General features: G+C 36.2%; 1 protein-coding gene across 2 annotated transcripts in view; it reads left to right on the top strand.

The window, feature by feature from the left end:
- Window positions 1-17,105, top strand: part of LOC126334729 (uncharacterized) — a 100,971-nt gene that overhangs the window by 56,430 nt on the left and 27,436 nt on the right. For both annotated transcript variants that reach the window (XM_049997267.1, XM_049997268.1), the window contains 2 exons: window positions 11,547-11,751; window positions 16,370-16,542. In XM_049997267.1, coding sequence (XP_049853224.1) covers window positions 11,547-11,751; window positions 16,370-16,542 — 378 coding nt within the window. The remainder of the gene's footprint in view (window positions 1-11,546; window positions 11,752-16,369; window positions 16,543-17,105) is intronic.

Genomic DNA, 17,105 nt, shown 5'->3' with positions numbered 1-17,105 from the left:
CCACACACGAATTAAACTTCGCAGCTATGTTTACAAACATACTACTGGTGACAGAACGCTGCAGTGATGCTAGTGCTCCAAGTGGTAACATTTCATATTGCAGTGAACATAAGACAAGTGACTTTTATGATCAAATATACAGTGATGCCCTAGGTTTGATCATATTTATTTGACGACAGGTGAGATTTGCCAAAGTTCCCTATTACACCATCAAATTTCTTTGACATAAATATTTGACATATCAACTATGGCAAAGAAGTACAATAGTGTAATACCTGCCTTAGAAGCAATGGTAGGGTGATTGTAAACTACAATAAGCAAACATAAAATAAAAATAAAATTTGTACCATCAGCTGGGAATCTGGTAATATATGGCAATATAATTACAGTGAAACATTTTTAATCTGATTCATCAACGTCATGAATGCTTGCCTGTACTTTACTTCTTATGATAACTTATTTTCTTTCTTAGTTACATTAAACATTAAGGAGACCTATATTACTTTGAACTGAAAGAAAATAAAATTTTACAAATCATTTTGATTTTATTTTTTGTAACTTTTGGCTGTGTTATTTGTTTCACCATGTCTTCAGTCATACGAAACGTAGGAGAACTTCTGCAGATACAATGGCAGCTAATATGCACTTGAACAAAAAGTGACTAAAATACTAGCTTTTTGCAGTTTGTAGTTACCATGTCAGGCCAAGAAGAGAACTACGAGAAAACAGATACTGCTCTTGAGAATGTAGGAAAGTCATCAAGAGACAAGGAAGTCCCAGCTGGACAGGATAACAGGGAAACCAAAAATGAAAATTATAGCAACAGATGTGACTTTTTAAACATGAAAAATCAGAATTCTCAGGTTGAACAGCCAACAAATGTGAGAGAAGGAACCAGAATTACCTCGCATAAGAAACGGAGGGGCAGCAACAGATAAAAATAAGAGGAGAGGCAAGTTGCGAAGAAGCAGCATTAAGAAATAAGGGAAATGTCACAAAAGGAATGTAAGAGAAAAGTCAAAGGAAGGCTCAAAGAGGGAAGATAAATAACTGAAGTAAATGAGTGTTGAGTATCATAAATGTTATGGTAAAAATGATAAAACAGGAGAGAGAGAGAGAGAGAGAGAGAGAGAGATTGTACTTGATATTATGATTAATTACTCCAAAGACCAAGTGGATGGTAGGATCCAAACGTGTGAAGTCTCATCTGTAAATTTTTAAGGGATTGCTTCCAAGAGAAATAATTCTAATTAACTAAATGTGCTGAATTATACATTAGCTTCAGAATTAGTTTAGGATTGACAGATACGAATGAAATATGGGTGATTGTAGGGGAGGGGGGGGGGGGGGGGTGGAGGAGAAGTCTATCAGGAGCCATGGCAGGCGTTCATCCAGTAGTCCAGTATCCTGCAAGATCTGTAACCGTATCATAGCATCCACGAGCAGTGTCACCCTCCCTCCATCCTCCCCTCCAACATTCACCACTTGAATTATCCTCCAGGTTCAGGCAGTTTATTGTCCTTCGGGATAGTTGGCTTCAGGCTGAGATTTTGTATGTCTTCATTTCTTATAGTTGCAGGGTTAATATTTTCTGTATCATTACTGTTGTTTGTTGTGTAGTACTGAAGAACTTCAAGAGGTGGTTCGTCAAATGTTCTTTTTTAAAATTAAAATATCTTTATCTTGCTGCAATTTAAATTTATTGATGTTCAAGGATCATATCCTCTTTTACATTAAGGCATTATTGATAGATTTAATTTGGAATAATACAGTTTTGTTTTTATATGCAGTGCTTACAGATTAGAAAACAGTTCATGTCACAATTTTTATGTCAATAAATTGCTACTGACTGTTATTCATTTTTCTGGCCAAAATCTGCATTTCTTCTCATGTGGTCAATCATTTATTGACCAGAAAAATGAGTATCTGTAAATAGTAATTCTACTGTATTACTCCAGATTAAACCCAATGAAGATGTCTTTATGTTACAATCAAAACACATCTGGAACATAAGTAAATATAGACTGCAGCAAGAAAAAGGTGTTTCAATTTTAAAAATGAATATTTATATACTTTCTGCAGTTGATGGCCACACCAACAAAATTGTTGGTCAAATGTTATTCAGCTGAAAGTTCATCACTCTCTTGGCCAGGATATTGTCATAAGAGGCCAATAAGGAAATAGTTTGTTCATTATCTGTGTACTCTATCAAATGTGTATGTGTAAGTACATGAGTGGGACTTGAAAACATGTAAAACGTGATTCCCAATGTTTCAGATTGGAAAATAGTGACCTCCAATGTTCCAGAGCAACAAAAAAGTATTTGATGGGAAAATCACGACTTCTGATGTGCAAACAGAGCAGAAATTATGACATCTGCGATAATCGTGGCTCCTCAGAAATGGTCCATAAAGTGCTGAACCCATATGTCTGCATTGTCTGTGACTGGGGTTTAATTTGCTGAAGATGCAATATCTTGTCACTTTCATGATTGTTATTGCGCAAAGGAGCATCCAAAAGAGAAAATTATTGACCACTTTAAGCAAGCAGGTTGTCTTAAATGCAGCTGCACATCATTATTTTACAGTTGTGCACAACCTGGATTTTTATAATGGATATTTCTGAGGCTGTAAGCTATTGATGGAGACAGAAGTTTTAGCTGGGTGGTGCTGTATCTCCGATAACAGAGACAAAACACGAACAATATTCCTCAATCTGTTTTTATTGGAAAAAAAAAAAAAAAACGATAAACAAGAACATTGCTGATGTCGGCAAAGTACTCGAAACAAAACACAATTTAAGCAAGAAATAAAGTATGGAGCCCACTTCGGATCTTATAACAGAGAATAACAAAATAAAATGTTTCCCTCACAAGTCTCTCACTCAAGAAAGTCCACGAAAGAAAATACAGAAACAAAACTACTAATGAGTGGTCAGCACAGCATTACCACAAAGCTGTCCAGGGAGGCCAGACCATAGTTACATGACACTCTTGAGTCACAGTCCAGAGCTACCATTCCTCACGATTCGGCAACTAGCAGGTGAGGCACATGGATGTTGCAGCCGGGATGGCAAATCTCTACAAGTCCGGGCAGCGTGTCAAACTGCCTTCTGGCCAGTGATGTGATGGCTTATAAGACCAATTGGCGGATGGATCTTCTGCGACTGTTTTTGATCATGTGAGTGGTGTAGAAAAATAGTATGCTTGTTGATCGCGACTTCCGGTGCTTTTGTTGATCCGCTGTGCTTTGACAGCAGCCCCTGGCTGTGTTTTTGTCTCCAGCAGCACCCTTGGTTGTCTTTTTAACATCTGCTTTTGTTTCACTTGCTGTGATGAAGGCATCCCGCATTTCTGTTCTGTCATGCAAGATGCTGATGTCACAGACATACAGGACGATCGCTGCAGGTGGTGATGCCAATTTTGAGGCAGACGTGGGGTAAATATCAGCAAAATTGTGGTGATTGATGAAACGTGGGACAGTTCTTACCACATTTTCAAGAAGGACTGGACAGATGCCACGATTTATTCTTTTGCATACAAGCTATTGTATTGAACTCTATCCTACTTTTTTTTTTAGTGAATAAAACAGGATATTGGCATGGAGAAATGAAAAAAAAAAACAGTTCTTAGTCTTACTAATACTGAATATGTGAATCTGGTAACAGTTCTTCTTGATAATGCTCCTAAGCTTCTATTGTTAATGACAAGATGCTTACCATGGCAAAATGAAAAGAAGGAGATGGTCGATTGGCTTCAGTATTGCTGTATGAAGGTAACTTAAAAAGGTGGAACTTATGGAAAGCATATCTCTCCATATTCACCAGATATGAAATCCATGAGATGACAGAAACCTGTGGGCATAGTCATTAGACTCTCAACCCAATAGATAGATGCAGCTCTAAGTTGTAGGTTATTTTACCAGGAATAGTAAACAAAATTTACTGTCTGCAACTGAACAAAACTGTTAGAAAGTCAGCCTCAAAGACAAGAAGAAAGCTACAAATATATGTAGAGCATCATGCAGAAAGCATTGCAGAATTAAATGGTAAAATATAATCTTTCAAGGCCGAAATTGTCACACTTAATACAATATTCCAGGCTATTATGCTGTGGTCGAAGGGATTTCACTTCAAAAATCCCACGTTTCATCCCCATCTGGGGCATTTTCAAGGGGGAGTGCAGCTTCGTTGAATTTCCGATTACACCCTGGCTCGCTACTGAGGTGTGAATCAGACATTCAACAAAGCTACGATCCCCCTTAAAAATGTCCTCCGCAGATGGGGATGAAACGTCACATTTCAAAGTGTAATCCCTTCAAACATGGCATAATAGCCTGTAATATTTTATTATTGTGAGAATTAAGATATTTAGAAAAAATTCAGTAGACGGAATGATCACATCATTAAACAATGACAGTGATGGTTGCTTTGAGCATCTATTATAAGACCAAGAGAAGTGTCAATACAGCTTGTCCATTGTCAGAGGCAGATTTCACTGAATGTTTGGAATATGTGGTTTAACACTAGAACTGCTGGAATTTTTGAACACCTTATAACCACAGTCGGGACAAAAATGGCCCCCTCTAGTCAACGCATGTACAGCTTGTTCTTAGTCTTTTTTTGGGCGAGATAAGTTTTTCTGTAAAGATAGACACTCTAGTGGCTGGTTAATTGCGAACATGGAATATTTTGATATTTTTTTCACCAAATCCAACTTAAATATCCAAATACATGAACACTTCACAATTACAAATTGAAATTTTGAGTTGTTCATAGAAATACAGTCACATCATATTCAACAAAGAAGTAGGAACATTTAGTATATAATCATTATGTTACCATAATCTAAGAGAGGTCTACGCTTTGCTACACACTGCCTAAAGGTAAACATTACAGACTGTGTAATTGAATGTGTTCCTTTTAATACCTACAGATCATTGTAGATTGTAGACAGAGCTTTACAATCTGCACAGCCTGCTAGGGAACTGTAACAAAACATTTCTTGTAAATTGGCCCTAGTCTCTTTATAAGCTTTGGCAAGTTCCACTGTGAGCGTGAGAAGACGATGTCACCTTGTAATTTTGATCTTTTTCACATCACTGTACATTACCCAGGTGTTGATGCTTGCTAAATCTAGAAAGTTATAAAAATATGAACAGGTCACATTCTTCCACCAGCTTTCAGTGAGTTCTTGTTAGCCACCTGGTCAACATAATTTATTGTGTATGTAGTTTTATTGTAACATGTCACCATCAGGCATTGAGTACATGTCAGTTTCAATTTGTACATTTGGCTGCAAGGAACTGGGGATTATTAGAATCACACCTGAATTTGATTGATCAGTGTGAGGGTCAAATTGTTGGTTTTGAAAGCTACAGTTCTGCATAGTTTCTCGTGAGCTTTCTTCAAATAGTCAGATACTATCCTTCTGATTTTGTTTATTGTAATGAACAAGAATGAACAAAAATGAACAGATTCATTCTAGTAATACTCAGCTGAAGAAGTTATTTTTGTAAACCTTCATCGCCAGTTTTGTAAAGGCATTGTCGCTACTGCTGTGGAGGCCAAGTTTGTGAGTTTGTGAAATGGCTTCCTGTGCAGTACACTGCTATGACAATTTCTCCCTGCCACTATTACACAGCTATGCCCCAGGGTCAGGTAACATGATAGAAAACAGAGGTTCTACAACACACCAACAAATTAGTAACAAAGTCACACAAAAGAGTCAAAAATTTTACTTATCTTTGTGACTAGTGAAATAATGAAGTCTGCAACACTGCTTGTAATATAACACAAAAAAGGCTCCCAATGACTAAGTGCAAATAATTGTAGGTAAACCTCACAGTAATTTACAATAACTGTCTGTTCACTTCTAACAGTTCACTAGTGATGTTCCCTGTATTAAGTCAGCCCTGGATGATGACCTATAACCAAGTGGGTGAGAGCTGCTCTTCTGTCTTCCGCGTAGGCTTCTCCATTGTCGAACGGTCATTAGCGGATTGTACTCAGCCAGCAATTGGTCGTGGAAAAGTTGATATCTTCATCCTCTGCGCTGCCTGTGGCGCTGGTGGAACTCGCACAAGTGACGAGTCTCTACGACCACGGCACCAGCTCGCATCTTTGCTCCTGTGCTGCTTTTGTCCTGGCTGTGTCTTGTTTGGATGACACAGCTGTTATCATATGTAAAATTTCTTCCCTTATTTAGATATGAGCATACAAGTTTCTTTACAACAATGTCACTAAGATGTGCACTATCAGGACAAATTTCATCTTTAACATACATTTGGAATCTTTATCTACAGCTAACCAGTATTTCTGCCCATACTTGTAAGGTTTTAAAGCCATGAAGTGAGTGACCGGACATCTTCACTTGGTTGGGAACTACTGCTCATGAACGCAAATATAGGAACAAGGAATGTTTTGACAATTTGCTATGACTCTCTTGCATATGTTTTGACAAGAGCAGGCTTATCATTTTTTTAGTTGTTTCAACCATAACAAACAGATATCAAACATCAAGTACATTATAGTTTCTGTTAAGTGATTATGTCACATCACAGGCTTGCAAAACTGTACTCTCCATATCTGTGACCAAGGAAATTACACTCCTATTCCTTCTGATTCAGAAACATGTCTACCATACAGAATACTAAGCAATGCATCAAGTTGTTTTCACAGTAATGACAATACTTCACCTCCCAATGTTGTATGTGCTTCTGTTTTATTGCATTTGTGAATGTGTTTGAGAACAGGTTCATCAGTAAAACAATATACGACCTCAGAAATTTTTTACTTCTTTCCTTCTACATTACTATGTACACATGGGGATTAATCAGAATTTTCGTTGCTGCCCTGTGACTCATCTGGGCTCCCGCTTTACTTTATTTTGTATCACAGTAAAAATCAAATTACTATCTCTATATTCTCCAGATTCAGCTTCTTCAGTATTATTCATCAAAACTAATATCTGGTCACTCGTGAGACTGGGTGGAGAAGCCATGCTGCTTTATTTCACTGTATCTGTTTCTTTTATTTGTAAAAGAGAATGCACTTAGTTTGATATCTGCATTGCAGCACCAGACACAAGAAAGGCTACCAATAATGTGTAGCAATTGGTAGGCCTAGGCTATTCAATGGAACAAAAATGCCCCGTAAATGGTTCTAGGTGTTTTATTTTTTCTCAAAAACTATGGAATTGACGATGTTGATTTCTTTTTCAAAATAAAATGGAACATGAAATATTAAAATTCATGGATTTTTGTCCAAGTCCTAAAACATTAGGAGGAGGAGAGGAGCAAAACTTGTGCTGTGGGACAAAAATGTCCCATCGGCAGTTTTAGTGTTAACTACCTGCACAGTAAAATTGTCCCCCCCCCCCCCCCCCCCTCCTCTAGGTTTTGAGTCTGAATAAAAGTTCCTCTTAGGAACACATTCATTAACACACAAAAGAAGTCTCTCTCTAATTGTATGCAGTATGATTGCTGCTCTATTGAGATAGAGTGTTTTCATATCACTATTCTTCTTTTTTCCAAACCAATTAGACAAACTTCCTCACTGCTATTGACATAAATGTTTTGATGTTGCTGTGTTAGAAATAAGTAAAAAGTATGATCAGAATTTAAAATAACAAGTTAATTATCACCATAGTGTACTGTTTCTTGTATTGAAACTAAGTGGTCAACTGCTTAGCTCTTGACGCAGAGGATTAAGCTTGACTTTTAACTCAAATTTTCTCATGTTAGTATTTTCCAACTTGGAGCAGATGAAAATCTGATGAATTTTTAATATTTTGTTTGCATAATGTGTTCGTCTGAATTCAATAACAAAAAAGTTACCCATATGTTGAAAACTTGGTGACATCACCAGGAAATGCTGTTTTGTATCCTTTCCATGTATTGTGTTAAAAATCTTTGCCATAAATAAAACTAAAATGAAAACAAAATCTTCCAAAACACATTGTTGCTAATTCCATCTTTGTACATAAAGTAGTTTGTGTTTTTGAGCTATTTGAACGAAATTTAAGAGCATGTATTTGTTCTGTGGCAACTCTGCTCCACATCTCTGTGCACTCCTGCCAAAGTCACAGTCCTAAAGTAACATTGAATGGAGTATAAGAACTGACATCACTGTTGTTATGTAACTCGGTGTGTGCAGTGGGGTATTGCATGTTATTATAGCTTAACTCTCCTCCATCTGTATTACGTATTTAATAATCCATCACAATTCTTCTTTTATTTTGCATTTTTAGATTGATAATATAAGATGCTTAGGACTTGAAAGGGAGCAATATTTGGGAAGAGAGTGAGACAGGTTGCAGACTATCTCTCTTGTTAATCAGCATTTGTACATGGGGCAAGCAGAAAATGAAACCAATATGTAACTAAAGTTTGAGAAGAAAAAATAAAACTAAGTTTGCCAGTGACATTGTCATTGTGTTACAGATAGTGAAATACTTGAAAGATCAGTTGAAAGGCATGAGTAATATCTTTAAAAGAGACAGTAAAAGTAAAACAAGAGTAATGGTATGAAAAGGGATAGCTGGAGGAATTAGATTAGGAATTGAGATGCTGGACATAGTAGGAGAGTTTTGCTATTTTCTTCGTATAATAACTAATGACAGCAGAAATAAAATGAGAGTGTAAAATGATGTTTGATGTCAACTGGCAGTAGCAAGAAAGCTTTGCTGAAGAAGGGAAAGATGAATTTGAGTGTTAAGGAATCTGTTCTGAAAATATTTGTGTAGCTTAGATATATATGTGGAAGTGATACATGGACAGTTTACAGTACAGCCAAGAAGAGAATAGGAGGTTTTGAAACATGATGTTACAGATACATGGTGAAGATTAAATAAATATAAGAAAGTTCCAAAATGTGCTTGATTATGGTGTGAAATGTTTGTTTATGCTTTTTGTCTTCCACCTTAAAATGACGATATAGTCAAAACTGAAAATGTATAAGGTTCACACGGATCTTACAGTGAGCAAAAATATGTTTTAAGAAGCTAACAACTGAAAGAAGAACCATGTATTTCACCTCTTATGTTAAACAGAAGCATCCAGAATGTCCCGTGTTCCTCTTAAAACATTCATTCTGCAATCAGAGATTTAGGACATTTAACTTTAAGGAGCACACACTCAGCTGAAAAGATTAGCAACTTCATTTTTAAAATCATTAGTACAAAATGTTTGTTTCAGAATAAAATTCAGTCATCAGTTGTAAATATATTTTTGATTTCACTTCACTGGTTTTGAGAAATTAATTTGTCATCGTCAGAAGCCTGCAAAATTAGGGACATTATAAATCTTTAGGCCTTGGTTATACATTCATGTAAAGTATAAGAAAGGTACTACAGAAACTTAATATTGGTTTAGAGCAACTGGGTGACATTATTGGTGGTGAAGAACACAGTTGCTTTTTATAAATAATGAGAAATCTCCCACTGACAAATTCCTCAAATCTGGGATGTATGAAATACAATGTAGTATATGTGTCTGACTTTATTTGTAGGACAGACAGGAGGGGTCCTTAAGACCTGCCATCTTAACACTTGGTCAACAAAGATGATGAGAATTCATGTAAGTCAACTTTTGCAGAACCCCTTAAAAATGAGAAACACCCTCTTCCTCCTCCATCCTTGCTTAACATGGAGATTTTGCAAATAGTTGACAAGGTGTACAAAATGATCCTTTTAGAATAATTTGAAGTATGTAAAGATTTTCATGTAAATTCAAAAGATTTGTTGAATGATCAACTTGCTTTAAAAATCGACACTATCTTGAATGCAAAGCACCTCTTATATAATGTGAAAAGTACCCATAACTTTTGTGTGTTAGATCTGTGTGCCATGTTGCTTCAAATATATGGTATATAACTTCCTTATGTACCTTAATAATACTTTTTATGTGCTTTGATATATGTTGTTGCTGCTAATACAACAGCTTGAAATGTAAATAGATATGATTCAGTTACTGTAAATTATTAGTCTGTCAATATGTGTTTACGGTAATCACATACCACATAGACATTTTTGGACATATCGTGGCATTATGCTTCTGTGAAGAAGAGATTGACGTCTGTTAAATCAGTACTAAATAAGTAATACCCTTCTTATAATTTACATAAATGTATAACCAAGCACTAAAGATTTATGATATCCCTAATTTTGTTGGGTTCTGAACATGACAAATTGAAACTGGTAAATTGACATAAAAATATGTTTGCCAATGATGTCTGGATTTTATTCTGAAATATGTACTACAGTTGCTGAAAAATAACAACTATGAATAAAATAACAAACTGTTTACAACAGATGCGGAAACTCTACTCTTTTTCCTGTATTTCCTTAGGGTTTTTGTGTTGAGAGTACCTTAAAATTTTAGCATTAAGATATTATAACTGGATTACCATTTAGAACTTTTATTCTTTGTGCAAGGTAATATGAATACCGAATTTTTGGACTACAATCATCTTAAAAAACAACAACAGGAACAAAAGTTCTATGGTATTGATATGACAGAACAGATAGCTCATTGGAATTAATAGAATTCTTTTAAATTTTAGCAGGCACTACACAGAAGCCAATGCAGTCAAAAAATATGTGGAAATAGGCAGAAATTTTAGTAAACTACAAATTGTGGTTCAGAAAACAAGGAGGGATGGCATCAGGTATGACAAAATACCACCAAATTGAAGTGAGACAATTAATCGTTGAGATCTATGTGGAAGTCAGATGAAAATGGATTGATTACGACAAAAGGAGGGACCTACAAAATGATTAAAAAAAAAAAAAAAAAAAAACCTCACACCACACACAACTTTCTACATTCATTTGCTCAAACTCACTCCCCTACACACCTTGATCATTGCTTATCTCTGACCATAATCACTATTCAAACCTTCTCTTTCCTTGGACATCTCCCTCGGGACATCTCCCTCGGGACATCTCCCTCGGGACATCTCCCTCGGGACATCTCCCTCGGGACATTTCCTCTCAAGGATATGATGTGTGGGTTTCTTTCTTCATTCCCACTCCTCCCCGTACATCTTTTTTTGCTCTATACATGCACTATCTCTCTTTTCTCACTCTAATTTATTGCTTTATTTCTTTCTTTGTTTTGATTGTCCTTTTTTCACATCTCATACCACATTTTTACTTGTCTCTTTTCTCACAATCCTAATCTCTTGCTATTAAATTGTCTTCTTTTGCTTAGCATTTATAGATCTTTATCTGCCATTTCTCCATTGTCAATTGTTGTTGTGCATAAGGACTAAGGCTTTTACACTGCCTGTTCATGAAAATAAATGATATATAAACAGAGTGTTGTTTAATACATTAATCTGACAGACTTAATGGATTACACAAACTATCACAGATGCCACTTCTGACAGAAAAGTTTAATTTGTGGAGGCCCATTAGGTTACATTTAAAGTGGATTGTGAGGCTTTTAAAAATATTCGTTCTGCTTAAAATTAAAGACTTTATTTTGTAGACATTTCAGGCTGTTTTAAAGCAGTAATCCAATAATAACTTGATGTATCATTTATAGGATGCAGTTCAGGCCCTGAAGCTTATGGGAGAAGTTTTAGTGTCCTTCATGCCTCCAAATCTGGCACTTTTAGTGGTCCCTGTGAAGGACAGTTCAATAAATAATCTTGGACCAGTTGTGAGGCAACGCTTACATGATGTCAACTGGGAGGTACGAGACTCTGCCCTTGAGGTGCTGCGGAACGTCGTCACAATATCTGAAATCAGTATGTGTGAGAATCAGAGTGCCTGATTATACTGTAATTTAAAAATGAATTCAGACAGACTGAAAAAGTCTCACATATGGATGCTTAACATATATAGTCTCTTACTTCATTGGCCTCCATTGTTTTTCTCAGGTGCCATTAAAAAAATATATGATTGTGTGTAAATCAAAGACAAAAGGGGCCGCACCTTAGATAGAGAATTTCTTGACTGATTCTCTACAGCATTTTATAAATTCAGTGGTAAGCTATAATGCTCTCAAGGAACTGCATTTAAATTTTACTGAGTCACTAATACCTCATTCATCAGACATAATTACTAAGGAGGCCTGGTTTTGTGTATGTGGCTGGTCATTTGTTTTATGAGGTGGTGGATGCTTTATAGGTTTGCATACTATTGATTTTTGCTTCCAGAGTTCTTTTGTATGTAGGTTGTCTCAGGAGGAATAGTAAGTATTTTAGTATCTGATAATATTAAAAATTCTATATAAAATGTGTCCAATTTTTCTTACAGAGCTACAGTTGGTTACAGAGATGAGTATTGATACTACTCCAGCTGCTGTGGGTTTTTATTGACTGTTATTTTTGTTTTGAAGACCAGTTTGTGAAGTTTTGCTTGACCATTCACAATTAAACTTTTTAACTGTTGATGGTGATTTGTTCACCAATTCCAATGTATTGTTTAAGCATGCCGCACGTATTTACAAATGCTGAGTATGGTGACATGGTAATTGTGTGCAGGTTTAATAATGCTACTGCTTCTAGAAAATATGGTAGACTATTTCCTAACGAAAGAGTACTAGAGTCGAGAATACTTATGTTCCCACAAAACTGAAGGTACTCTGCAGTGCCCAGCAGTTACATTTCACTAAACATGCAATGAACAGTGTGTGGATGAAGTAGAGGACTTGGTTGCACACAGGATTTCCATAGGTAGTGATATTCCGCATACAAGAATATGGTGCACTTTATGTGTGAACACACTTCCATAAATATGTGGTGTCGTATGATAAACAGTCAGTTCATTGGACTTGTGTTACTACGTCATCTTACAGTACCCCGTCATTTAGACTTTCTTCAAAATGAGCTTCCAGTGTTACTGTAAGAGGTGCCTTGGGCTACAAATGTGGGTATGTTCCTCCAGCATGATGTGTGACGGGGGCCTCTGCACATTCTAGTTGTCAGGTTGACACATCGTCTGAACATGGCATCCTGCAATAAATAAATAAATACAGAAGATGGATTGGCAGAAATGGTTATGTTTCTCAACCACTTAGGTCTCCAAAACTTCCTTTACATTTTTGCATGATGGCATGGGTGAAAGGTGAAGTCTGCTAAGAAAAAGTAAACACAAGAGACAGATTGATTGTTCGGATTATGATTAGTGCTACCCCCATAAAAGAATGCCAAGGTGACCACAGATTAACTACATGTGGTGTTGTCAAGAGAAATCGAAAGAGCTTCAGAGTCAAAGTTGGAATTTATGAAAATAAACTTAGAACTTAATCATTTCCCACTATTTAACACCACCCTTGAGTATTTGTTTGAGTTGTGTTATAACAGCTGTATTTCTGTAATTGATGAAAACTGGACCCATTGTGTGGAATATTTATTTGAATTAGTCTATGCTATTCCGTTCTTAAACATTTATTGTTCCTCCTGAAACAATCTGTATTTGTGGTGTAGATAGAGTTAATAATAGTGTATACAAGTAAATTAAATTAATTATTACTTAAAAAATTACTTCGTGCTAAATGTTTCTACCTATTAGCAAAGATCTGTAATTACATACATGTAGAAAATCTTATTCCGGGTCCATATAAAATTTTAAAATGGCTAATGTAATCATTTCTGTTAGCATGCTTGTAGCACTCAGTGACGTTATCTTTTGGTAGCAACAATACTTATTGTAAATGTGTTTGTTGCATTTAAGAGAGAAACCTTTTATGGAAATATAACTAACTTCCTTTATTAAAGCTTCTTGAACAGAACATTATTTATTGAATCTGCTATATTGACAGTAGTTAATGTCGGTATGCCTACTAGCTCCATGGACGATGATGAGATTGATGAGATAAACGAAACTATTCAGATCATTAAGGGAGATAAAAATTTAATTGTGATAGTATTATTGAATTTGACACTAGAAAATAGGAAGAGAAGAAAAAAATAGTAGCAGAACATGGAATGGGGGAAAAGAAATGAAAGGGGAAATAGCCCGGTAGAATTTTGCATAAGAAGCAATTTAATCATTGCAAATTCTTGGTTTAAGACTCATGAAAGTAGATACAACCTGTATAAATTGAAGGAAGTAATGGTTACTGTAAATTTCAAATGGACCATAAGGCAATGGGTGAACTGAACAGGGGAAAGGAACACTATAGAAGATAAAGGGGTTGCTTTGAGAGATGAAATAGTGAATGCTGCAAGGAATTGAATAGGAAAAAACATAAGGTTGAGTAGAAATCCTGGGATATGATAGAAGATATTGAATTTAACTGGTGAAAGGAGAGTATGTAAAAATAAAGCAGTCCAAAGGAACTCTTAAGTGCCTAAAAAATGGGAAAGCAGGAATGGCTAGAGGAGAAATGCAAAGCTGTAGAAGCATTCATGACTGTGGGATTGATAGATTCTGCCTATAGAAAAATTAGAGACTTTTGGAGAATAGAAAAACAGCTGTATGACTATCAAGAGCTCGGAGGTTAACCAATACTAAGAAACAGAAAAAAAATGGTGAAAGATTGAAGAAATGTATAGAAGTCCTATTCAGAGGAAATAACATTGAAGTCAATTATGGAACGGAAAGTGGAAGTAGATGAGGATTAGATGGGAGATATACTTCAAGAAGTATTTGACAGAGCATTAAAAGACTTAAGTCAAGACTAGACACCTGGTGTAATCAACATTCCCTCAGAATTACTGAAATCATTGGGAGAACACAGCATGACAAAACTATTCCACGAGATATGCAAGATATATGAGGAAGGCAAAGTACACTCAAACCTCAAGAAGAATGTAATAAACTTGATTACAAAGAAAGCAAGTGCTGACAGAAGTGAGTATTATCATATGATTAGTTGATAAGACACAGTTGTGAATTATTTAACACAAATAATTTAGAGAAGAATGGTAAGACCAGTAGAAGCTGACTTCAGAGAGGAACAGTGTGGGTTCCAGAGAAATATAGTAACATGCGAGGCGATACTGACTGTACAACTTAGAATATAGGACAAAGAAAGGCAAATGTACATTGATAGCATTTGTTGATTTAGAAGAAAGCTTTTAATAATCTAGTCTGGAATAGAAATTGTGAAGGTGGCAGGGAAAAACAAGGAAGTGAAAGATTATCCTTCAGCTTGTACAGAAAACAGACTGCAGTTATAAAAGTTAAAGGACATGAAAGGGAGGTAGTAGCTGAGATTGGAGTGAGACAGGATTGTAGCTTACCCCAGTGTTAATCAGCATGGTGTAGAGTGAGCAATAAAGGAAACTGAAGAGATATTTAGAAACAGAATTAAAGTTTAGGTAGAAGGAATAAGAAGTGAGATTTGGCAGTGACATTGTGATTCTGCTAGAGACAACAAATGACTTGAAAGATCAGTTGAACATAATGAAGGTATTTATAAATGGTGCAGACAAGAAGAGAGTAGAAATTTTTATATGTGTTGCTATAGTATAATGTTGAAGATTGGGTGAGTAACTAATGAAGAAGCACTGATTCTACTGCATCCCAGCAACAATAAACTTACTTCTGTTTATTAACAAAAAATATGTAATGGAGAACTGAATAAGCTAGCACAGCATGACCAGCAAGGGGAGTCCATAATTTCATGTTACACTACTGATGGTTGAGATGTCTAATGCCTAAGTTTGCCAGATAAGCATATCTGGGAACTGGAGCTGGCTGGTGTGCACAGTAATGGCCTGATAAATTGTACAAGAGTCGGTTCATAAAGTTTGGCAGTGCAGCTAGCTCAGGTGACAGCGACCTTGGTTGGCATGTTGGCTGGTCCATTGTTTTCTGTCTAGCATTAGTGGCTTTGCCTTGGCAGGCAGTGTCCTTTTGTGAACTGTAAATACTTCATATTGTGGGTCAGGGGCATAGTTCATGGCGTACAGCTGCCTGTTGTGAAGCAATAAAACTCGTTCAGTTGATAGTCTCCACTTCCATAGACTTTAGCCTTATTAAAGGTTTGAATGGGGGAAAAAGGAATTATATGATACAGTTTGACTAAAGAAGTGACCAGTCAATAGTACACATACTGCGGCATCAAAGGAATAGTCAGTTTGGTGATGGAAGAAAGGGTGATTTGTAAAAACTGTAGTGGGAGGGCAAGACTTAACTACATTAAGCAGGTTCAGGTGCATTTAGGTTGCAGTGGTTATATAGAGATGAAGAGGTTCAAAACAGAATAGACTAGTTTGGAGGCCTGGATTAAACCAATCTTTGGACTGAAGATCACAACACCACCTATACAAAATATTAATAGCACTGTGTATGTTTGTTTTCTCTTGATTACATGTATTTAAAAGTCACCTAAAATTAACATTTTTGCCATATATCTGTTTGATGTACTTGCATGTTTATTGCTAATAGAGACATCTCTGTTATGTGTTGCAGAATTCCCAGTTTTCCAGGATCATCTGTTGGAACATGAGTTAATTGGTTTGGTTGTAGCAATGTCAATAGATGATGCAGAAAGTTATGTCCGTGCATCTGCAATAAACTGCTTATGTCATATGGTGAAAATTGAACGCTTTTGGGCTGAATGTCTTTTTGCTCAGGACTTATCAGTAAGTATGAACTCATATTTTTGTGACTGCGGGAAATTATGAAAGGCTTTGAGCGAGCAAATCAATATTGCCTAAACCAAGGGAGATTCACTTGTCCTTGCTAATGCGTTAGTATTGTAATATATGTTATTAAATAAATATTCTTTTGATTAAATGATGAGACATATGAAGTCTTAGAAAGTGAATTGATAAACCTGATAATTTTCTACAAAGCAGTACGAAATTTTGCTAAATGTGACGGTTTGTCCTCGGAGTCTTTCACGATGGCATATATGAATGAAACGTACTCTGTTTTCAAGCCATGTCAATTCAAATAAAATCCTCGAACTTTCGATGACCATCTCAGCCATCGTCTTCAGGAGTTCACTGACTGCCAAGGCTGCTATGGTTTCCCACTTATGTAGGCATGATGACATCATCAGTAGCCAATCAGATAGACCCAATGTGGCACGCGCGTCCTAACGACAACATACTTTTTTGTACTGCGATGAGTATTATGAGATGACGGATGGCACAGCCATGGGATCACCACTGCCTCCAGCAGTCGCAAATTTCTTCATGGA

The sequence above is a fragment of the Schistocerca gregaria genome, chromosome 2 (assembly GCF_023897955.1).
Source record: "Schistocerca gregaria isolate iqSchGreg1 chromosome 2, iqSchGreg1.2, whole genome shotgun sequence".
Classification (NCBI taxonomy): Eukaryota; Metazoa; Arthropoda; class Insecta; order Orthoptera; family Acrididae; genus Schistocerca; species Schistocerca gregaria.
This window is presented reverse-complemented; position numbering and strand designations above follow the sequence as displayed.